This window comes from Dama dama, chromosome 9, assembly GCF_033118175.1.
Source record: "Dama dama isolate Ldn47 chromosome 9, ASM3311817v1, whole genome shotgun sequence".
NCBI lineage: Eukaryota > Metazoa > Chordata > Mammalia > Artiodactyla > Cervidae > Dama > Dama dama.
In genome coordinates this window covers 36,994,495-37,019,848 of record NC_083689.1, presented here as the reverse complement: position 1 = coordinate 37,019,848, position 25,354 = coordinate 36,994,495, and the positions used below count along the sequence as shown (strand labels likewise).

At 37.0% G+C, this 25,354-nt stretch overlaps 1 protein-coding gene across 2 annotated transcripts in view; it reads left to right on the top strand.

Moving 5' to 3' along the window:
• HSD17B4 (hydroxysteroid 17-beta dehydrogenase 4) overlaps positions 1-25,354 on the top strand; it is a 94,671-nt gene that overhangs the window by 37,593 nt on the left and 31,724 nt on the right. For both annotated transcript variants that reach the window (XM_061150929.1, XM_061150930.1), the window contains exons 9-14: positions 9,158-9,249; positions 12,115-12,139; positions 13,693-13,821; positions 20,100-20,203; positions 21,747-21,983; positions 24,505-24,556. In XM_061150929.1, coding sequence (XP_061006912.1) covers positions 9,158-9,249; positions 12,115-12,139; positions 13,693-13,821; positions 20,100-20,203; positions 21,747-21,983; positions 24,505-24,556 — 639 coding nt within the window. The remainder of the gene's footprint in view (positions 1-9,157; positions 9,250-12,114; positions 12,140-13,692; positions 13,822-20,099; positions 20,204-21,746; positions 21,984-24,504; positions 24,557-25,354) is intronic.

Here is a 25,354-nt window from a genome sequence, read left to right as displayed (position 1 = left end):
TGACAGTTATGAGTAAAGCTTCTGTGAACATTCATGTGCAGGTTTTTGTGTGGGTGAAGTTTTCAACTCATTTTGTTAAATATTAAGGAGGATAATTGCTGGATTGTATGGTAAGTCTCGCTTAGTAAGAAGTTTTCAAGCGTCTTCCAAAATGACTGTATCATGCTTCATTGCCACTGGCTGTCTGTAAGAGATCTTGTTGCTCCACATCTTGGCCAGCATTTATTATTGTTAGTCTTTTGCATTTTAGTTCTTCTAATAGGTATGTATGGTATTTCATTGTTTTAATTTTCGGTTCCCTAATGACACACGATATACATTTTTTCCTGTGCTTCTTTGCCATTTATTTGTCTTTTTGGGTGATGTATCTGTTCATATCTTTCACTCATTTTTAAATTGGACTCTTTGTTTTCTTATTGTTGAGTTGTAAGACTTCCCTGCAGATTTTGGAAACAAGCTCTTAATCATATAAGTGTTTTGCAAAATATTTTTTCCTAATCTGTAACATGTTTTTTAAATTCTCTTAATCTCTTTCACTTTTGAAGCATAATTTCACTGCTACAGAATTCTGGGTTGGTAATTTTTTTCTTTCAGCCCTTGAAATATTTCACTCCACTCTTCTATTGCTAACATGGTTTTTGAAGGAGAGTTTGACATAATTCTTTTCTTGTTTCTTTATGCATAAGGCATATTTTTCCCCTCTATTCCTCCAAGGTTTTCTCCTTGTTTTTCTGCAGTTTGAATATAGTATGCATAATAATAGGTGTAGATTTTTGGCTATATGCTACTTGATATCCTCTGATCTTCCTGGATCTATGGTTGGTATCTGTCATTAATTTTGGAAAATTCTCAGACATCAGTGCTTCAACTATTTCTTCTTCCTTTTTTTTTCTTTTTTCCTTCCGTTTCTGGTATTCTCATTATGTGCCTCTTTATCTTTTATAATTATACAATACCACAGTTCTTTGATATTCTGTACCCCTTCTTTTTTTTCCTTCTCTTTTCTCTTTGTGTTTCATTTCAGTTTGGGAAGTTTCTGTTAACATACATTCAGGCTTACTGATTCTTCTTTTCATTATAGAGTGTTACATTGTTTTTTAGCCTTTCCTTTTGATTTTTTTCCAAAGCATTTCCTTCTGTCTGCTTATAATAAGTCATCTGTTCTTACAAATTGCCCACTTTTTCCCCTTAGAGCCCTCAACATGTTAATTACAGTTATTTTAAATTCCTGGTTTGATAATTCCAAAATCTCTGCTATATTTGAGGCTATATCTCTGGTTTGTTGTTCTGTTTTGTTTTGTTTTTTGGCTGCACTGTGTGGCGTGTGGGATCTTGGTTCCCTAATCAGGGACTGAACTCATGCCTTCTGTCGTGAAACTGCGGAATCTTAACCCCTGAACTGCCAGGGAAGTCTCTTGAGGCTGGTTCTCATGCTTGCTTTGTCCCTTCAGCCTGTACTTTTCTTGTCTTTTAGCAGGCTTTGAAATTGTTGTTGAAAACTGAACATGACGTGTTGAGGGAGTAGATAGAAAATGTGGTGTATTGAACTTGATTATGAGGTTTTATGTTTGTCTGGCCAGAACTTAGATTGTGTTTATTGGTTGCTGTAGCTGTTGGTGTCAGAAACGACATTTTCCTCTCTGTCCTTGTTTTTGGGTACCCTGTTGTCTTTGGGTTTCCTTAGATACTCTTTGTTAAAGCGTGTGTATGTTTGCCGCACTCTCAGTTGTAATCTGCTGTTGTTATACTGGAGCCCTGCTGAAGTGACTGTAAGTGAATGGGGGGGAGTGTGCTCTCTAATATAATTACATCTCCACTTTTTTAGAAGATCAGAGCCCCTTTATGCTGACTTTTAGAAGAGTTTCTTAGCCTATCCCCCACCCCCCTTATTTGAGACTGGAGACTAGAGGGGCTTCACTTGTCTAACTGAAGCTCTGGTAATTTCCCTTAAGGATAGGCCTTTGTTAAGGAGAACAGAGCATATTTCAAAATGGGCATATTTCAAAATGATTTTATTTTATTGACTTATTTTTTACCCTCTCCCATTTTCTCTGTGATATTTCAAAGCAAATCTCAGGCATTACTTCTCACCTAATATATACTTGGAAGTGTGTCTCTCCAGCAGATATGGACATTATAACCACAATGCCAATATCACACTAAAATAATTCATTAACATTGTCTAATACTAAGTTTATATTAAAGCTTCCTAGTTACCTAAAAAGTATCTTTGTAGAGTTAGTTCATTCTACAAGGACCTAAACAAAGGCATTTTGTTTCTGTGAGTGTCTGTGTGTGTGTGTGCGCTCAGTCACTCAGTCCTGTCTGACCCTTTGTGACCCCATGGACTGTAGCCCACCAGGCTCCTCTGTCCTTGGAATTTTCTAGGCAAGAGTCCTGGAGTGGGTTGACATTTCCTACTCCAGGGAATCTTCCTGACCCAAGGATAGAGCCCACATCTCTTGTGTCTCCAGCATTGGCAGGCAGATCTTTTTAGAGTTGGTTTAGATCCCCAAGGATCTAAACAGAGCCCATAGGCAAAAATTTGTTACTGTATCTCTTGTTTCATTTAACATAATAACATAATAGTTCATTCTCCTTTTTAAAAAAGTGCCAATTATTTGTTGAAAGAACTACCAGTTCACCTATTCTATAGACTGTTCCTCATTCTTGATTTGAATTGCCTTTGCTCTTCTCTCAAAAATCAGCTGATCACAAATGTGTAAGTCTATTTGTGGATTCTCTGTTCTGCTGTATTGATCTCTGGGCCTATCCTTTTACTAATACCGTGATGTTTTGATTACTGTAGTTTTAGAGTAAGTCTTGAAATCAGGTAATGGGAGTCTGCCAACTTTATTTTTTGAAAACATGAAACATAAATTTTTAAATTAAAAAATTTAAATGTATGATCAAGAGCCGATGCTGATTTCAGTCAGTTCAGTTCAGTTCAGTCGCTCAGTCGTGTCTGACTCTTTGCAGCTCCATGGACTGCAGCATGCCAGGTATCCCTGTCCATCACCAACTCCCGGAGTTTACCCAAACTCATGTCCATTGAGTCAGTGATGCCATCCAACCATCTCATCCTCTGTCGTCCCCTTCTTCTCCCACCTTCAATCTTTCCCACCTTCAATCTTCCCACCTCCCACCTTCAATCTTCAATAAATGCTGATTTGTTTGGTTATATAATAAACAAAATACTTGACTGGTGTAAAACTGTGTGTAGTTTCTGAAACTCCTGGCTTTAAGATATGTTTTAAAAAGAAAGTATCTATAATACTTTAAAAGTAGCTTCTGTGAAACAGTACAAAACAATTGATGAGTGAAATTATTTTAAAATTAGCTGCTTTAGTTTCATTCTTTTACAAGTGGTTGACCAGTTTTCCCAGCACCACTTGTTAAAGAGGTTGTCTTTTTTCCATTGTATATCCTTGCCTCCTTTGTCGAAGATAAGGTGTCCATAGGTTCGTGGATTTATCTCTGGGCTTTCTATTCTGTTCCATTGATCTATAGTTCTGTCTTTGTGCCAGTACCATACTGTCTTGATGACTGTGGCTTTGTAGTAGAGTCTGAAGTCAGGCAGGTTGATTCCTCCAGTTCCATTCTTCTTTCTCAAGATTACTTTGGCTATTCGAGGTTTTTTGTATTTCCATACAAATTGTGAAATTCTTTGGTCTAGTTCTGTGAAAAATACCATTGGTAGCTTGATAGGGATTGCATTGAAACTATAGACTGCTTTGGGTAGAATAGCCATTTTGACAATATTGATTCTTCCAATCCATGAACACGGTATGTTTCTCCATCTGTTTGTGTCCTCTTTGATTTCTTTCATCAGTGTTTTGTAGTTTTCTATGTATAGGTCTTTTGTTTCTTTAGGTAGATATACTCCTAAGTATTTTATTCTTTTTGTTGCAATGGTGAATGGTATTGTTTCCTTAATTTCTCTTTCTGTTTTTTCATTGTTAGTATATAGGAATGCAAGGGATTTCTGTGTGTTAATTTTATATCCTGCAACTTTACTATATTCATTGATTAGCTCTAGTAATTTTCTGGTAGAGTCTTTAGGGTTTTCTATGTAGAGGATCATGTCATCTGCAAACAGTGAGAGTTTCACTTCTTCTTTTCCTATCTGGATTCCTTTTACTTCTTTTTCTGCTCTGATTGCTGTGGCCAAAACTTCCAACACTATGTTGAATAGTAGTGGTGAGAGTGGGCACTCTTGTCTTGTTCCTGATTTCAGGGGAAATGCCTTCAATTTTTCACCATTGAGGGTGATGCTTGCTGTGGGTTTGTCATATATAGCTTTTATTATGTTGAGGTATGTTCCTTCTATTCCTGCTTTTTGGAGAGTTTTAATCATAAATGAGTGTTGAATTTTGTCAAAGGCTTTCTCTGCATCTATTGAGATAATCATATGGTTTTTATCTTTCAATTTGTTAATGTGGTGTATTACATTGATTGATTTGTGGATATTGAAGAATCCTTGCATTCCTGGGATAAAGCCCACTTGGTCATGGTGTATGATTTTTTTAATATGTTGTTGGATTCTGTTTGCTAGAATTTTGTTAAGGATTTTTGCATCTATGTTCATCAGTGATATTGGCCTGTTGTTTTCTTTTTTTGTGGCATCTTTGTCTGGTTTTGGAATTAGGGTGATGGTGGCCTCATAGAATGAGTTTGGAAGTTTACCTTCTTCTGCAATTTTCTGGAAGAGTTTGAGTAAGATAGGTGTTAGCTCTTCTCTAAATTTTTGGTAGAATTCAGCTGTGAAGCCATCTGGTCCTGGGCTTTTGTTTGCTGGAAGATTTTTGATTACAGTTTCGATTTCCTTGCCTGTGATGAGTCTGTTAAGATCTTCTATTTCTTCCTGGTTCAGTTTTGGAAAGTTATACTTTTCTAAGAATTTGTCCATTTCATCCAAGTTGTCCATTTTATTGGCATAGAGCTGCTGGTAGTAGTCTCTTATGATCCTTTGTATTTCAGTGTTGTCTGTTGTGATCTCTCCATTTTCATTTCTAATTTTGTTAATTTGGTTCTTCTCTCTTTGTTTCTTAATGAGTCTTGCTAATGGTTTGTCAATTTTGTTTATTTTTTCAAAAAACCAGCTTTTAGCTTTGTTGATTTTTGCTATGGTCTCTTTAGTTTCTATTGCATTTATTTCTGCCTTAATTTTTAAGATTTCTTTCCTTCTGCTAACCCTGGGGTTCTTCATTTCTTCCTTCTCTAATTGCTTTAGGTGTAGAGTTAGGTTATTTATTTGGTTTTTTTCTTGTTTCTTGAGGTAAGCCTGTAATGCTATGAACCTTCCCCTTAACACTGCTTTTACAGTGTCCCATAGGTTTTGGGTTGCTAACACCATACACAAAAATAAACTCAAAATGGATTAAAGATCTAAATGTAAGACCAGAAACTATAAAACTCCTAGAGGAGAACATAGGCAAAACACTCTCCGACATAAATCACAGCAAGATCCTCTATGACCCACCTCCCAGAATATTGGAAATAAAAGCAAAACTAAACAAATGGGACCTAATGAAACTTAAAAGCTTTTGCACTACAAAGGAAACTATAAGTAAGGTGAAAAGACAGCCCTCAGATTGGGAGAAAATAATAGCAAATGAAGAAACAGACAAAGGATTAATCTCAAAAATATACAAGCAACTCCTGCAGCTCAATTCCAGAAAAATAAATGACCCAATCAAAAAATGGGCCAAAGAACTAAACAGACATTTCTCCAAAGAAGACATACAGATGGCTAACAAACACATGAAAAGATGCTCAACATCACTCATTATTAGAGAAATGCAAATCAAAACCACAATGAGGTACCATTACATGCCAGTCAGGATGGCTCCTATCCAAAAGTCTACAAGCAATAAATGCTGGAGAGGGTGTAGAGAAAAGGGAACCCTCTTACACTGTTGGTGGGAATGCAAACTAGTACAGCCGCTATGGAAAACAGTGTGGAGATTTCTTAAAAAACTGGAAATAGAACTGCCATATGACCCAGCAATCCCACTTCTGGGCATGCACACTGAGGAAACCAGATCTGAAAGAGACACGTGCACCCCAATGTTCATTGCAGCACTGTTTATAATAGCCAGGACATGGAAGCAACCTAGATGCCCATCAGCAGATGAATGGATAAGGAAGCTGTGGTACATATACACCATGGAATATTACTCAGCCATTAAAAAGAATTCATTTGAACCAGTCCTAATGAGATGGATGAAGCTGGAGCCCCTTATACAGAGTGAAGTAAGCCAGAAAGACAAAGAACATTACAGCATACTAACACATATATATGGAATTTAGAAAGATGGTAACGATAACCCTATATGCAAAACAGAAAAAGAGACACAGAAATACAGAACAGACTTTTGAACTCTGTGGGAGAAGGCGAGGGTGGGATGTTTCGAGAGGAATCGGGTGGAGAGGGAGGTGGGAGCGGGGATTGGGATGGGGAAGGCGTGTGGATCCATGGCTGATTCGTGTCGGTATATGACAAAACCCACTGAAATGTTGTGAAGTAATTAGCCTCCAACTAATAAAAAAATTAAAAAAAAAAAATAAAATTAGCTGCTTCATGGAATGAAAGTGAAAGTGAAAGTTGCTCGGTTGTGTCCGGCTCTTTGCGACCCCATGGATTATACAGTCCATGGAATTCTCCAGGCCAGAATACTGGAGTGGGTAGCCTTTTCCTTCTCCAGGGGATCTTCCCAACCCAGGGATCGAACCCAGGTCTCCTGCATTGCAGGTGGATTCTTTACCAGCTGAGCCATAAGGGAAGCCCAAGAATACTGGAGCGGGTAGCCTATCCCTTCATGGAATACAGATGCTTATTCACAGTACCATTTTACTTTCTGCATTTGAGCTACCATTTGTTTTAGATCTTGCTGGCTTTTTCTAAGAGCTGTGCCTAACCAGTTTGCTTTAGTGTTGAATAGTTATTTGTACCTGAGATCTAATTTTTTTCCTTTTCCTTGTCAACATGGCCATTTAAAAAAGTCCTTTATTTTAAAGACTCTCTATACTCTCATATCTTATTGAAGGAATTCTTGGGTTTTTTTTTTTCCTTTTTTTAATTTTATTTTATTTTATTTTTATTATTATTATTTTTTTTTTTCCAGTGGGTTTTGTCATACATTGATATGAATCAGCCATGGATTTACATGTATTCCCAATCCCGATCCCCCCTCCCACCTCCCTCTCCACCCAATTCCTCTGGGTCTTCCCAGTGCACCAGGCCGGAGCACTTGTCTCGTGCATCCCACCTGGGCTGGTGATCTGTTTCACCATAGATAGAAGGAATTCTTGTTAAAGAACTAGATTATATGAAGAAGAGATACAATTCACTTTTTTCTCCCTTTTAAATATGTGTGTATATACATATATATGCATATGCACACAACAGCTACATACATATGCATAACAGCTTAGGTTACTGGTAAGAAATAAAGAATCAAAATGTAATCACAGTCATGAACTTGCTGCTCAACCCAAGAACTGAAGCATTACTTGCATCTAACTTTATACCTTCTATTCCTCTGCTTCATGCCAAGAGATGACCACTATTTAGATTTTTATGCTTATCATTTCTTTGCTAGATTTCTACCTTGGTCACTTTTTGCCATCATCTGTAGACTTTCTTGGGAAAGCAGCAAGTCTTTAAGAAAATATTGAAAACTATAGCTTTTAAATTCGCTTTCCTTTGAGAATGTAATTTCCATTAATTTGGACAGGTCTGTACCTCTAGAGAAGTTAAGTCAATGTTTAATGTAGTGTCTTTACGTCCACCAAACTCTACTGAAAGATATTGGGAGAATAAGATCTACTTTAGACAAATAGCTTAATCTTTCTAGACCTGTTTTCTCTTCTGTAAAAGAAGAGAATTATTGTAGGTCATTTTAAAAAGACACTTTAGATTCTAAATTTTTGTTATTTTAAATTTTGATATTGATTACTTTTTTATAGTTTAGAAAAAGCCGAAAATTTATTTTGCCTCAGTGTTTTTCTTCTCTTCTGAAATATTCACTTACAGGCTATCAAAGGAATTATTTGTTAGAGAACCAGGTGTTCTGAGTAGTGTGTGGAGACGTCTGTAATTTCATTTTCCCCTTTGAGATATATTTGATCAATGGAAAGTCATATATGAAACTTACATGTTTGTTGCATGAAATGAGACATAATCTTAGAATGAATACCCATGAACTTTCAAGTTGTATTAGTTATTTGCTGCTTTGTAATACATTACTTCAAGTTTTGTGGATTAAAACAAGTATATATTCTCTCACAGTTTCTGGGATCAGGAATACCATAAAGTGAAAGGTTTTTAGAGCTGCTCTTTCATTTACAGGGACTGTAAATGTCATCTGTGTCACTTCAGAATGTAAAACTGTATTTTGTCATTTCACAATTAAAATTTACATTTATTTGATTCTTTAAAGTTTATAAGCTGTGTTAACAAATTACATCTCCTTTGAACCTTGGGACAGCTTGGTAGAATGGGCAGGCAGAGCATTTTGACGACCATCTTGCAGATGCCGACACATGCCCTTGAGAGTTGAGTGATGTTCTCAGTGCCCTAAGTTGCCTCTGTGGCAGGGCCGGCAGTAAAATACAGGTGTTCATGCTCCTTGCGTAGTACATTTCTGCCTGTTAAGTTGCTCACAGAAGGTATGCAACAGGAAGATATTTCCTACACTTTGTAACTCATCAGTAATGGCTGCACGGTCCATTTTACATCATTATCTTACTGTCATGACACTTGTCAAGGCCCTTCTATAGTTTTCTAGCTCCTGGGAGAGCAAAGTAGTTTTGTGAATAGCTGGTATCTAAGTTCCTTATGCTATGTATGCCTTTGCTCACCAGTCTTTGCTGAGACAGCATTAACTTGTCTTCTAAACAGAACGTTACTGACCTTGGAAAGGTATGTCTGATGCTTTCTGTGTTAGAAACCTGAAAGTCTCCATTGGGATGAAAAGATTCTTCTAAAAGCCTTGGATGTTAATACTAATTAATTTTGTATATTTGGTTTTTTTCTTATTTAAAAAGTCTCTGAATCTATAATTTATAAGTAAGGAATTTTTGGAAAGTAAAGTAATTGATTGAATATGTATATATCCCTGTTTGTAAGGGTTTCCTTTACTATATATTTCAGATCTTCTGGAAGCCCTAAAGCCGGATTACGTGGCACCCCTGGTCCTTTGGCTTTGCCATGAGAGTTGTGAAGAAAATGGTGGCTTGTTTGAGGTATTCTGCACCTTTCTGTTTTCTCCCAAAGCAATATTTGTTTAATAAAATATAAAAAAAAATTCAAAAATTCATATTTTTCAATTGTTTATGCCTGTAAAAATCTATATCAGTTGATATCACTTTTGTGTTTTTTTAATATTGTGTCTATGTTATAATTAAGGAACAAGTATGACTTATATCCTTTTTTGAGAAGGTAACAGCAACTTGTAAATTCTGTTTTTCCCTAGTTATTTATTTCTGATATTACTGTCAAATGAAAGATTGTGATGGGTATGATGCATTTAGTCATACAGAAAATATTTTTTTGATATTGAGATATTGAGTAGTTTTGATATTGAGATATTGAGTAGTAAAGTGAAAGGGTAGAACTGATGGTTTAAGGTCAGCCAAGTTGTATTTTGATTTCTTGCTCTGGTAATTGCTGACTCTCTGGAGTAGTGTACAGATTAATCTCCCTGAGTTTAGTTTTCTTGGGGTTTTGCTGTGAGAACTGGAAATCATATTTTTAAACTCTTAGTATACATAGCAGTCACTCTTTAATTTTAACTGTTATATCAGTATAGCAGGAATTCAGTCTGGGTATGATAGATCAGTAAACACAACTTATTAGTTGTATTGACTTTAAAAAGAAACTTTTCTATTTTTCCCTGTTGCAAAGCTTTATAAATGTTATAAAAAGAAAAACCACACATAACCACACCATCCAGTGAGATCCAGTTTTCATTTTATAGTCAAAATCCCTTCAGACTTCTTTATGCTGCTACATACATACATACATAAATAAATAAATAAATATATGTGTGTGTGTGTGTGTGTATATATGTGTGTGTGTGTATATATATATTTTTTTCTTTTTTTTGGCTGTGCCTGCAGCGTATAGGATCTTAGTTCCCTGACCAGGGATTGACCCCATGCCCCCTGCATTGGGAGTGCAGTGTCTTAACCACTGGCCTGCCAGAGAAGTCCCTGTATTTTTTGAGTCCTCATTTGAGTTTGATCTTTTTTTCTTTTCTAGCATGAACTGTTATGTTTTCGGTCATCCTCCTTTGTTTGATTCTCTGTGGTAATATAATAATAAACCTATTGTATATGGAAATACGTGACTCCAAAACTATTTCTTGGTAGCAGAATAACCTGACTCAGTTTGAAATTAATGATATATTAGTCTGATTTATTTGAATAAAAAGCTGTTTCACTTACTAGTGAAAAGCAGTCTATACAGGTCTAAGCAGAAGTAGGTACCTTCACTCTCTTAATCACAGTCACAATTGATTGTGAATTGTGAAAATTAAAGGTGGAAAGAACCTTATGGCTCTAGGTTTATAGAAGATGAGATTTAATAATATGAAGCCATGTGGAGCTCCAAATTTGGCCTGTGTGTCTTAATATCTTATTAAGGGAGTTTTAAAAATCTATTTGTCTTTTACGTTTATATTTGTTATTAATTCTGTGAACAAAAATGTCTGCTTTTTTTTTTTTTAGAAAACTTCAAATATGCAGGGGAATATATAGAAGAAAATAAAATCTTCCACATTACTACTATCCAGAGATTATTCCTATTCATATTTTTATGTATATTCTCTCCCAGTCTTTTATTAGATGTGCATTTTACACGAGTAGTCTCTTTTTTTAGATATGCATTTTACACACACACTCATTCATACACAGATAATTAGGATAATGCTAAGTGAAGTTTCATATGTTATTGCTTTATTTTACTACATTGTGGACATTTTTAGCAAGGGACACTGGGTATGCTAAATTGAGTACAAAATACAGTAAGAGAGGTGTGTAATATCCTGACTTAAACCTCAAACATAAGTTGCCACTTCATTTGCAAAGTTTTGATAAATATCTAGAATGGCAGAGATTTTTTGGGTCAATTGGAGCTATTGTTTCTTAGCATCTGAGATGAGTTTGCAGCTTGTGGCTTCACTCCCCAAATATGTTAAAAGATGATGTTTTTCTTGCCATCAATGCCATGCCACTGACAGCATCAAGGCTGATTGGCCTATTAAGATATATATAAAGGAAAGGGTGATTAAAAGCCGCACTCTTGAACCTAGAGCCACTGAGAAGTGTGTTGTTTGCTGATAATATCTTCCTCTCTCATATGCATTGGAACACTGTAGTTGTGGTGTTTGAAGATAGGACAAAAAGATTTTCTTCCATCAGACATTTTCTTCTGAGGATTTCCTTGAATGACTTTTGGGAAAAAAAACCATCTTTCTGCATGGTGATTAATGTATTTGGTCATTTGTCTTATCTATATATAAAGGTGTTTCATTAAAATGACTATGTAGTTCATTAAGTCAAATGCTGGTTTTGTTTTTTGTTACTTTTTATTTATTTATTTTTATTCATTAAGTCTTTGTAGAGGGACATGTATTTCAAGTGATGCGCTGGGCACATTTGGTTTTTATATTGTTTAACCTTCATGGTTACCTCATGAAGAGTGTATTATTATCCTAATTTTACATAAGTGGAATCTTGGGTATAGGTAAATAAAATAGTTTGACCAGGATCGCACTGCTAGTCAATAGAAGAACCGGTATCACACCTTACAGAGTCATGCTTACTACGTATGTTGCTACTGTAGGTGCTGCTTAAGTTTTCTGCTTTGATAGCATAAATAGTGCAAAGTCACTGGGCCAGTGGGCTTTAGTAGATCTGTAGGTTTAGTAGATTTAGTGTTTTTAGTAGATTCAGCGTTTTTAGTAGATTTAGCATTTTTTTCATCCATTGTCATCTAGCATTCCGATACTCTTAAATAGCTGTCTGTTTTTTTTTTTTTTAATTTTGAAAATTCTATTAGTAGTTCCACATTAGATGGTATAACTTTTCCCCCCCTCTTTTTGGTAGGTTGGAGCAGGATGGATTGGAAAATGTAAGTGTCTTTTGATTTTTGTTTTGCTGTACATTATTTCCATTTTTTTAAACCTGTATATCCAGTTAGAGCTGTCAAATGTCTAACCGTGGGATCTAGTGCACGCATAATCAGACTCAAACATTGTTATAGCAAACACGTCTTCTAAATAAAGGAAGTTGTCGTGCACGCCTGTGCCATGTTCAGGGATCTTTTCAGTTTTTTTCCTGTTGGCAGTCCTTATTCAGTATTTGTCCTGTCTTCTTCAGAGCTGGCTGTTTCTTCAGACAGCACAGTACCTATATTGATGTTTGTCTGTCCGTGTCTCTGACATACCCTACATGGTTGTTCAGCAGAGGAGTGAGTGGGTGGGAGAGCGTTTGTTGAAAAGTTGGGAGAAGCTGTGTCCTAGATGGCTCAACTGGCAGGTTCTCTACTTCTCTCGTGGACTCTTTTCTTCCTTGGAGCTATTCTTCTTCAGCCCAATAGTAAATTCGTCTGGCTTCAACCTTTTCTTCCCCCAGTTCTTAAATGCTGTGAGCTCCAAACTGGATAATTACTTTACGGCAATGTATGACAAAACCCCATTGCAATGTTGTGAAGTAATTAGCCTCCAACTAATAAAAATAAATGAAAAAAAAAAATGTTGTGAACATTCCAGTATCCCAGTTCAAGTTTTCAGTTGGATGTTGGTATCAAAATTAATTGAATTATTTAATAGTCTGCCATTAGTGGATGACATTATTACAATAGAGTATTATTAATGATCTCTCCAGTTATGAAGTAACATATTATTCAAACGTTTTTAAGTATCTTGTGATATCTTTAAGAAAGAAAGGGTAGGTATTGCAATAAAAGCCATATGTGGACGTTTATCTGTAGGAAATCTCTAGAGGCTTCTGTCATTCCCCAAGACAGATCTTCAATTTAGTCATCATCAAAATCTGACCATTATGTTTAAATAAAGTTACTAGTGATTATTTATTTCTGAGGCCTTTTAAAAAAGAAACAGTGTTAAAAATCTTGGAACTTACGCAGCAATGATGATTTTTGTGAATCTGGGCAATCAAGTTGACTTCCCCTGGATAGAGAGGAAGAGCAAAAGGAGGAAAAGGGAGAATTATTTGGGCTGTCTGATACATTAATTTGATTATATGGAGTCTTTGACCTGTTACCATTTCAGTTTGCTATCCAGCAACGCTCTATTCTGTTCTGTTACCTTGAAGTGGAGTATCTAAGTGATCTGTGGTGATGAAGTCAGTTTTTCTGTGTGATTATATATAATTTAACTTCTTCTGATTCAGTAATTCATCCTACCTTTAGTAGTATCTGGCATAGTCAGAGGAGAAAGAGGTTTTTTGCTTCAGCTTTAAATATTTAAAAAAAGAAATTTAATACTATCTTAATGGGTTTGAAGAATAAAATGCCATTTAAGGCTTGTCGTAAAAGTCTTTAGAAGTTACAATCTTTTTTCCAAATTCCATCTTTCTTGAAGTTAAAAACAAATTCATTGGACTCATGAATTCTACTTTCTGTCTATGTGTTCAGCATCTCAGTTTTGTTTCTATAACCAGTACGATGGGAGCGAAGCCTTGGAGCCCTTGTGAGACAGAAGACTCAGCCAATGACTCCTGAGGCAGTGAAGGCTAACTGGACAAAGATCTGTGATTTCGATAATGCCACCAAGCCTCGGAGTATTCAAGGTAAAGAAGTGAGTTCAGTCCTGCCTGGGGAATCAGAGGCAATAAAGCATTCTCTTCTCTTATGGAACTATCTTCTTAACGGTGCTAACTTAGATGCTCGAGTCATCCACAGTACATTTTCTGCTCCAGTAGGTATTAGAACTCTCCAATTTCAGATACGTATGTTACTTCCTCAGTTTATCAATTTTCTTTTTTTTGGTCCTGTTACGTTTTTTTTTTCAAGCCTCTTTTTATTTATTTTAAAAATATGAGCATCCAGTGGTCTTTTTATTTATTTATAATTGCACTGGATCTTCTTGCTTTTGCATGGGCTTTCTCTAGCTGCAGAGAGCCGGGACTGGCTACTCTTTGTTGCAGTGCGGGGACTTCTCATTGCAGTGGCTTCTTTTGTTTCAGAACACAGGCTCTAGAGCAGGTGGGTTTCAGTAGTTGCAGCACACAGGCTCAGTAGTTGTGGCTTGTGGGCCCTAGAGCACAAGGGCTTCAGGAGTTGTGGCATGCGAGCTTAATTGCCCCTTGGTATGTGGAATCTTCCTGGATCAAGTATCAAACCCATGTCACCTGCATCAGCTGGCAGATTCTTACCACCTGCGCCACCAGGGAAGTCTAGTTTTTCCAGTTTTCTTATGATCCTAGTTTTTCAGTACATGTGTGTGTGATTGGGGGATGGTAGAAAGTGTTTACCCATTTGTGCTCAATGCATCTATTCCCCATCTGATGGTTGATTTCAGTCTTGCCATATCTAATCACATGCTCCTTATCTGACTTGATTTTTTTTTTTTTTAATTTCCTCAAAAGTTTATTTAGGTCTATTTTATTTAGGCTTACGGCTTTTCTATCTGGTGAATAGATTTTGCTTTGTTTTAGCACTTTGTCCTTGTTACTGTTTCTCTGCCTTTCTAAGATATTCCTTACTCCTTTTATCAGCTCTGCTAATCTCAAGGCTTCTTCAGAAAAACTCAAGCCCTAGATGTTCAACAAAATCTTCCCAGATATTCTGGGTCTCATGGATCTCTCTCTTAGCTGAACTCTTCTGCTTGAGCGTCTAATCACTACTGCTTTCCACTACTTTTTTTCATAAGTAGGTGGTTTCTTTTTTTTTTTTTCTTTTTTTGAAGGAGAGAGCGCAAGGGCCCCGCGAGCACCCACGTGCCGTCATCTTCCCTCTCCCTGCCGCCAGGACCAGAGGGAAGGGACACGTGCGCGCACGGAGGTGACAGCCGCGACAGGGGACGGCGGGCCGCCCTGCGGCGCCCCCCGACTCTCGTCCGCGCCACGCCTCTCCCCCCGCCCCCGTCCCAGCCCGCGGGGCCAGGGCCCGCGGCGGGGAAGCGGAGGAGGGCGCGGCACCCCGAGGCCGGGAGGCGCCGTCAGGGGCGCCCCCCTCTTCTCCCTCTCCTCGACCCGCTCCCCCCCACCCCCCAGCTCCGTGGGGGACGGGCGGCCCCTCGACCGCCCCGGGGAGAGGCAGAGCCCGCGGAGGGAAAAGAGCGAGGGTGGCACGGACCACCACAACGGCCCCGGCCCGCCCGCGGCCGCCGGAGCGACAAAAGTAGGTGGTTTCCTAACTGGAGAGTTCCTTTGGAGGCAGAGACTATATCTTGTGTGTCCTTCTTTTGTATTTGGTGCTAGGGTAGTGCTGAACTCATAGAAAGCATTTAGTAAATGCTTGTTATCGTGAGTTATTGAATCGTCTATGGTATGCCACAGGAAATGACCAATAAAAATTATATTGTTTTTTCTAGTATAACTCACGTATGTTTATAGTATATGAAATTTAAAGGACCTGTCTAGGAAAGATAATGAATTGAAATTATTTTACAGGAAGATTATTTTTCCCCCAGCATTATATTTAATGTTAAATAGAAGAATATATCTGAAAAATGACTAGCCTGTTATTTTCCTTTTTATCCTAATGACTCTTCCCTGTCTGCTGGTATACTTGCTGAAATTTTTGTTATGCTTTTCTCAATCAGGGTATGATTATTATGTCATTAGAAGTATCATTTTCTGTATTCTTTTTTTTTTCAGTATTTGAGGTAAGTTTAGTCTATGAATAGCAATCACCTATCAATGAAAATGATGAAAAGGAAAAAGGAAGAAATATCTTAAAAAAACTTTTCTCAGATGTCAGAATTCCACTTCATTGGCTTAGAAGTATTAGACTAATTCTTTGCCAGTTGCTTCATTTGCTGTTATTTTCTCCCACTCTGAAGGCTGTCTTTTCACCTTACTTATAGTTTCTTTCATTGTACAAAAGTTTTTAAGTTTAATTAGGTCCCATTTGTTTATTTTTGCTTTTATTTCCATTACTCTGGGAGGTGGGTCATAGAGGATCTTGCTGTGATTTATGTCAGAGAGTGTTTTGCCTGTGTTTTCCTCTAGGAGTTTTATAGTTAATCTCAAAAATATACAAACAACTCATGCAGCTCATTACCAGAAAAATAAACGACCCAATCAAAAAATGGGCCAAAGAACTAAACAGACATTTCTCCAAAGAAGACATACAGATGGCTAACAAACACATGGAAAAATGCTCAACATCACTCATTATCAGAGAAATGCAAATCAAAACCACAATGAGGTACCATCTCACGCCGGTCAGAATGGCTGCTATCAAAAAGTCTACAAGCAATAAATGCTGGAGAGGGTGTGGAGAAAAGGGAACCCTCTTACACTGTTGGTGGGAATGCAAACTAGTACAGCCACTATGGAGAACAGTGTGGAGATTCCTTTAAAAACTGGAAATAGAACTGCCATATGACCCAGCAGTCCCACTGCTGGGCATTCACACTAAGGAAACCAGATCTGAAAGAGACACGTGCACCTCAGTGTTTACTGCAGCACTATTTGCAATAGCTAGGACATGGAAGCAACCTAGATGCCCATCAGCAGATGAATGGATAAGAAGGCTGTGGTACATATACACCATGGAATATTATTCATCTATTAAAAAGAACACATTTGGATCAGTTCTAATGAGGTAGATGAAACGGAGCCTATTATACAGAGTGAAGTAAGTCAGAAAGGAAAACACCAATACAGTATATTAGCACATATATATGGAATTTAGAAAGATGGTAATGACAACTCTATATGCGAGACAACAAAAGAGACATAGATATAAAGAACAGACTTTTGAGCTCTGTGGGAGAAGGCGAGGGTGGGTTGATTTGAGAGAATAGCATTGAAACATGTATATTACCATACGTGAAATAGATGACCAGTCCCAGTTTGATGCATGAAACAGGGCACTCAAAGCCGGTGCACTGGGACAACCCAGAGGGATGGGATGGGGGGAGGTGGGAGGGAGGTTTGGGATGGGGGACACATGTACACCTGTGGCTGATTCATATCAATGTATGGCAAAAATCACCACAATATTGTACAGTAATTAGCCTCCAATTAAAATAGATAAATTAATTTAAAAAGTATTAGACTAATGTAAAGAAAAAGCTAACTAATGAATTATATGCTTATAAATGAAAAGATACCCCTAGTATTTGAAGTACAGCTAGGGAAAAAAACCTTACATTGTTTGTAAAATCGAGACTTTCCAAGCACCCATATTAGTGTTCTCATTTTACAGATGATGGAACTGAATTCCAGAAAAGTTGAATAAGTGGGCCGCACTTTCTCAGTGTTTGAGCCAAGAGTTAATTCAGATGGTCTGTCTGTGAGTTCAGTACTGTCAGTCTGTACCAAGGTGGTTGTTGTTTAGTCACAGAGTTGCATCCGGCTCCAGGAGAGGCTCCTTTGTCCATGGGATTTCCCAGGCAAGAACACTGAAGTGCATTGCCATTTCCTTCTCCATTTCCTGACTCAGGGATCTTACCTGCATCTCCTGCCTTGGCAGGCAGGTTCTTTACCACTGTGCCACCAGGGAAGCCCTGATGCTTTCAGTTAAATGGCCTGCTATCTAGGCAGCAACCCAAATGGGGTGGTAAGAGAAGCATTAGTAGGCAAGAAACCTTTCCACTAGCTTACCCAGGAATGGCAGAAACCCCCGGTCATCTCACATTCTGTAGTCTAGCTACCATTTTTGTCTGAGTTTAGGAGGAGGCCCATATATCTAAGGTTTGTTAGGAAGGTCCAAGAACTTTTGGAATCTTAGGGCACATGTGGATGCTCCATGAGTCTCTTTTATTAACCTTTTAGATCTCAGAATAGCAGCTTCTGAACTCTCTCTGGAGTCATTGGTCATAATGGGTGGTTTTCTGTGGAAGAATTTTCAGTAATATTTTCTGAGGTTACCTGTATAGAGGCCTGGGGGGTAATCTTGACTTTGTTGCATCCTGGAGGGGGTGTGGTGATGGTGGGGAAAGAAGGGAAATCAACTTTCCCTCCACCAGCTTGGAATTGTACGTCTGCGGACAAGGGTCCCAGTTTACAGAATTGTAAAATTGCTCAGAGACTTTGCAAAACTCCGAGCCTGCTTAGATAAATCTTAACCTGAAGAGTCTATGGAAACACCCAGTTACCTTTCGTCTGCTCAGTCTTTCACATTTTTTTCCTGCAATAATAGCCTGACATCATATAGTCAGTTCATGAACACAAGTGAAGTTTCTGTAGTAGGTTTGCTGGATATTACAGGCGTGATTATCTAAAGCATTGTAGTTTTTCTCAGTCACATCTGTAACAAAAGCATTTTGTGTGTGTGTGTGTGGAAATAGCTTACATTTATTTGGATTTTACCAGGGGAACATTAGCTCTTTATGACTCTTGAAAGATGATGCTTTTATGATCTTTATGTAATAGGTTTACCAAAGCACCCTGTCTTATTTAAATTCCAGTAATCCTAAAGAGAAAATTAAGTTTGTGCATCTTTAGTTATCCTGCAGTTGAGGGACTTGAATTTCATGACTGAAAATTTTTTTCAGTATAAATGAAATATAGTTCTATATAAGAAAAATCTGGAAGTTTGTCATGTATGTCACTTTTTTTTTTCGGTATACCACTACTTAAATGGCAGTGTGCAATAATTGGCTAGATGTTTCACATGTGCAAATGTTTTTCCCATACCTTAGAGGGAGTGGTATTTTTAAATTTATTTTTAATTGGAGGACAGTTGCTTTATAATGTATTGGTTTCTGCTATACAACAACGTGAATCAGCTCTAAGTATACATATATTCCCCTCCCTCTTGAGGCTGTCTTCCAACTTCCCTCTCCCTGGACCCCTTCCCTCCCTGTCATCACAGAGAAGCAAGCTGAGTTCCTTGTGCTATGTAGCAGCTTCCCACTAACTTGTCTGTTTCACACATGGCTAGCGTATATATGTCGATGCTACTCTCTCGTTTCGTCCCCTGGCCTTCCCCTGTTGTGTCCACAAGTCCATTCTCTATGTCTGTATCTCCATTCCTGTCCTGCAAATAGGTTCATCAGTACTGTTTTCCTAGATTCCATATATATGCATTCATATATGATATTTGGGCTTCCCAGGGGGCACTAGTGGTAAAGAACCTGTCTGCCAGTGCAGGAGATGTAAGAGACGTGGGTTTGATCCCTGAGTTGGGAAGATCCCCTGGAGGAGGCCATGGCAAACCTCTTCAGTACTCTTGCTTTGAGAATCCCATGGACAGAGAAGCCTGGTGGGCTCCAGTTCATAGGGTCGCAAAGAGTCAGACACGACTGAAGTGACTTAGCACAACACATATGATATTTACTTTTCTCTTTCTGACTTACCTCACTCTGTGTAACAGGCTCTAGGTTCATTGACCTTGGAGTGATTTTTTAAAAATTAATTTTTGTTGGAGTATAGTTGATTTACAATGTTGTGTTAGTGTACAGTAAAGTGAATCAGTTACACATGTATCCACTCTTTTTTGGGTCCATCTCCCATTTAGTCATTATGGAGTACTGAGTAGACTTCCCTGTGCTAACAGTAGGTACTTATTAGATATATGTGTTTTATGTGTAGCCGTGTATATGTATCAATTACAGTTTCCCAATTTATCCCTTCCTCTCTCCTTGTCTCCCTTGGTCACATCGGTTTGTTTGCTACACCTCTAACTCTGTTTTATAAATAAGTTCATTTGTACCATTTTTTTTAGATTCTATATATAAGTGATATCACAGGTATTTGTCTTTCTCTTTCTGACTTACTTCACTCAGTATGACAATCTCTGGGTCCACCCATGTCTTTATTTAACATTATTTCAGTTCTTTCTATGGCCGAGTAATATTCTATTATATATGTATACCACATCTTTATCCATTCATCCATCGATGGATAAAAAGCATTATTATTATTATTTATTATCCTTTTTTTTTTTCTAGAGTCCATTGGCAGTATAGTTGAAGCTCTAAATAAAATAAATTCAGGTGAAGGAGTTTCAGCAAATCAGACCAGTCATGCAGCATCAGCAGCCCCATCTGGATTTGTAAGTGGAGGAGAAAACCTAAAACTCTGCCTTCTCTAAAGATTTCTTCTTTTCTTTCCTTTTTTTCTTTCTCTTTTCTTTCATGCAAAAAGTGGTTTTCCAAGCTATTAATTTATTGTTAAATAGGAAAGATAAATGACCGTAAAACTTTATAAAACATGTACTAAATATGTATAAAATTTGAATGGAATTAAGGTTAAAATATGAAATGTAACTTTTACTTACTCTTCTTCAGTGTGTCTTTTGTTTTTTGGAGCATTTTGATTATCATACTTTTGTCACTTTCTGACTTTTTAGAAAAGGATATTTAGTTTAGTGCCTCTTTTGAGTCATGTCTTTTAAGAGCATTGACAAATTGTATTTTGGAAATATGTCAACATGGCTGCAAGTAAAAAAAGTGTGTCAGAAAGTCTAATAGAAGTCTGGTTATAGCTCTTGTGAAGTTTGCTGATTAACTATCTCTGGTGCGTCTCCTTTTTTTTTTTTTTAATTGTAGTGCATGAATAAGAAATAAATCATTTGACACATTCAGTTGTGGTGTTTTGTGACTCATGGCAGGCATAGTGATAAAATAAACAATCTAATTTTAACCCTGAGAATATGATCAGTTTATAAATGTGATTTTACTCTGTTGGCCCACTTTTTGGTTAAGGGCCAGATAGAAAATATTTTAGGCTAGATGGACCACACACTGTTTCGGACACATAATCTTATTTTTCTTTTGTTAGACCACTCTTAGAAGATGTAGAAAATCATTCTTAAGTCTTGGCTGTTGTTTGTTGACTCCTGCTTAAAATGAAAGTGATCAAAAATTGGACATCATTCTTTTATAACCTAATATGCTTCACAAATTAGCTAGGCAGGTCATCACTAATATAATATCCAGTTAGATATAGAAAATATATCTAATTAGAAAATATAGAAATATATTATTCCACTGATATTCTTATAGAAATCTATAGGATATAGATTTCTATAGAAATATATAGAAAAATATAATATAGAAAATATAGTAGAAAAATATAATATCCAGTTAAATAAAGAACAGTTCTGGGTAACAACTTAAGGTAAAAATCTAATTTTAACTCAAACTATTATGAGGGAGTCTAATTTATAATAAGCACTAAGCAGTGTTTTGCTCATCTGTTTATACTGACTTTTATATAATAGAGCTTACAGAGCCATTCACTATTTCTATTTATAATAAATTTGTTACTTTTTAATAATTTTGAGTAGCTAACAATCACTGAATTAATAGGGTTTTCCATCGTCAGAGACAGGAAGGTTGAAAATGAGCTATCCTATCTGTTAGCAAGCAGGCAATAAAAAAGTACTTATTTGTAAATGAAGTCTTTTTCCACATGTTTTTAATTGTCTTTATTTAAAAATCAAATGTAATGAAACATATTCCATTCAAATTCACTAAAATACCATTCTATTTACGAAACTAAATATGTAACAGTTAATAGTTTTGAAAAGTTAACAATTTAAAGATTTGATAAGAATATCAGTGAAAAAATAATTTTCTACAATTGGTCCACAGGCTGGAGCTATTGGGCATAAACTTCCTCCATCTTATGCTTCTTATGCGGAACTGGACACTATTATGTATGCCCTTGGAGTGGGAGCATCAGTCAAGGAGCCAAAAGATATGAAGTTTATTTATGAAGGGAGTTCTGATTTCTCCTGTTTGCCAACCTTCGGAGTTATTCTTGCTCAGAAATCTGTAATGGGTGGAGGATTAGCAGAGATTCCTGGGCTTTCAATCAACTTGGCAAAGGTATGCATAATAAGAAATCTTTGTTTTTCTGTTTCTTTAAATATGATTGGTAAATGTCACATTAGTGTGTGTGTGGTGTATTAATGCAACAGTATGTACTGGTTGATTCAGGAATAAAGATTTAACATGTCTTTTGATTTTTCTTTTTAAGAACAGAAGGGTAGGCAGCTGAAAAGGCAAGCAAAAAGAAGAAAACAACAATTGTGTACAGTCCTGCAACCTTGGCATAATGTTATTAATTCTCTCTGTGTCATTAGTTGCTATTTGACCAAGAGTAAATAGCTTCTCTAAGCTTCAGTTTCCTTATATGTAAGTTCCGTATGATAATCGTTACCTGATCATAGTGATGAAGGAGCAAGAGGAAAGAGTATAAGAAACGGAGAGAATAGGTGAAAAAGGCCCAAGGCAGGTGCATACTTAGCTTATTTTTAGAACAGCAGGGAGGTCAATACAGCTAGCTATAAATGAGCAAGGGGGTAGTGATAGGAGAAGAGGGCCTTGTAGTCACTTGAGAATTTCAGCTCACTCTGATTAATATGAGAGGCCATTTGTAGTGCTTTGAACAGAGGAGTGATATGATCTGGCTATGTTCACTCACAGTCTCATTTTTGCTTCTCTATAGAGAATAGATTATATGGGGGCCAAGCATGGAAGCAGGGAAACCAGTTTGGAGTCTATTATAGTAATTCTAGCACAAGGCTTGATGTACATGAAAAGAAAGAGGGGTCAAGGATGAAGGTTTTTGGTCTGGTTAACTGGGATGATGTATATGCATATATATCTATATATGATTTATAATTAATTATACACAATATATTTATGTACAGTAGTTACATATGACGTATTACTATGTATAATAAAATAGATGTGTGCAGTTACTTTAAGGTGGGGATGATTAGGAGTTGGTTTTGGTGGAGATACAAAGTGGGCAGTTGAATATATGAGTTTAGAGGTTGGGGGATGGTCCTCCTAGGATTCTTAGCGTTTAAGTGAGATTTAAAGACATGAAACTATGTGAAATCACCAGTGTATGACTATAGGTAGAGAAAATCCTGAATTTGGGAATCCTGTGGTGAATTGAGGTTTAAAAGATGAAGAGAAGTTAATAAGAGAGACTGGGAAGGAATGAGATGGAAGGAATGAATGAAAAGGAAGGAATGGGAGGAATGAGACTGGGAAGGAAAGAGAGACTGGGAAGAAAGAGACTGGGTGAGGTATGAGGAATGTCAGGAGAATGTGGTATTTGAGAAGCAGAGTGAATAAGGTGTTTCAAGAAGGAAGGAGCAAACAATTGTGAGAAGGTTTCTGAGGTAGGATATATTTTATTTCTTGAAGTAAGGTTCAGGTCATAGACCCAGTTGATAACTGTTGAATCGTAGACCCTTTAACTGATTTCTGTGATTTTGATTGATTGGAGAACCCATTTACTAGAGAATCATTAGTTCATTGCTTCTCTGAGTCCATGAGAATCTACACTTATTTTATTATTTGATGAAGTTGGGAGGGAGGCAAGAAATAGATGCCAAGAAGTGTGTTGTTTCAGTCATTCTCCCATGGCATTTGTTGCATACAGTTTTCCTGTTTGGATAATGTCCTTGTAAACAATTAAAGCTGATATTTCAGAATTCTTCCATGGAGTTGAAAGGAATTGGACATCATGAATGGTATTCAAAATCTGTGACTGGAAATGATAGCCATCTTGGGATTTGAATCCCAGTCTTCCCAACCTTGAGTTTCCAGACATGATATTGAGGCCATCCTTCATTTGTCCTCTCATCACTACCCTCCTCCCCATTCTGTTTCCTTTCTGGGTTCTGAGGAAGACTGAGAATTAAACTGTCCCATAGCAGTGGAGTGTGGTCATTTGGATATGTGGTCAGGTTTTTTTTTTTTTTTATTGTTCACTTGTTTTCCTATATTATATTCTTATATTCTTGTTTTGATAAATTGAGGTTAATGTGGCTGTGAAATTACACAAGGTCTTTAGATTTACTCTTTGTAGGTAATTTGTAAGATACAACACTAAGGAAATGTTGGCATTGATAGTGCTTTTACTGTAACCATGGCTTTAATATTTATCTTTGTGTTTTGGTTGAGTCATTTGTATTTGCCAGGTATCACCTGAAATTACTAGTACTGACTAGTTTGTTTATTTTTATTCAGTAGATATGTAGTGGATACCCAGTATGTTCCAAGCATGGTGATAAGCCCTGGGAATATACTGAGTTTAGTGTCTCCATGGCAAATAATACACGATTATCACTCAGCAAGGATTAAGAATGTCAAGAAAGAAGACAGTGTATCTTCTCTGTTCCAGAGAGCCCATAGTCTTTAAATTGGGGGACTGATGATTTCTGAATAATATAGTTAAGGAATAAGAGCCAAACTGAGATAGATAGTTTGGGGGAAGTAGTCGTGTGAACAAGTGGGCACTGAAATGCCGCTTAGGATTAGCAGTATTCACAGAAGAGCCTATGGAGAAAGGAAGTCTACTGACCAAATTTTGCTTACCTTAATGTAGATTCTTCATGGGGAGCAGTACTTGGAGTTATATAAACCAATTCCCAGAGCAGGTGAGTTCTTGATCATACCATAATTTTATGTTCTGACTAACCTTCCAAACTGTGTCAATGTGTTAAACTGGCAGAGAAGTAACTAAATAAATTCTATTGTAAGTTATTTGTGTGCATGTCAGCCATTAGTGTATATTGATGTTTTTTGTTTAGTCACTATAATATGTCTAATTCTTTGCAACTACAAGGACTTTAGCCCCCCAGGCTCCTGTGTCATGGGGTTTCCCAGGCAAGAATACTGGAGTGAGTTGCCATTTCCTTCTCCAGGGGATCTTCCTGACCTAGGGATTGAACCTGAGTCTCCTGCATTAGCAGGTGGATTCTCTCCTGCTGAGCCACCAGGAATCCCCATGTCGATGTTAACTAGTCCTTATTTTGGTTGCTTAAATATCATCCTATTTGAATAGTTTTATTTAATAAATTACTTCAATAAACTACTTAAAATCTGATCAACAACTGATAGGAGCATTTTTCTGTGTATATCTTAAACTTAGTGATTGTGTATAATCAGTCCCATGGATGTGATTCTTCGTTCTTTTCTCAGGTATTTGTGTTCGTACTGATTTTCATAAAGCAAAGAATGTTAAAAGATACAGGATGTCTTGTAATTAACTTTTTCCTATTTTCTTTTAGAGTAAGTAAAATCATGTCTGTCTTAATCAGTTTATTTTTCTCAGTAATATCTTACTTGTTCAGTATAGCCTCTCATTTTTTCACTTTAATTTGATGTATTTGTTTTGTGTTGCTACTCTGATGTCAGAATATTTATATGCTGACAGTATAAGGTAGTAAAACACA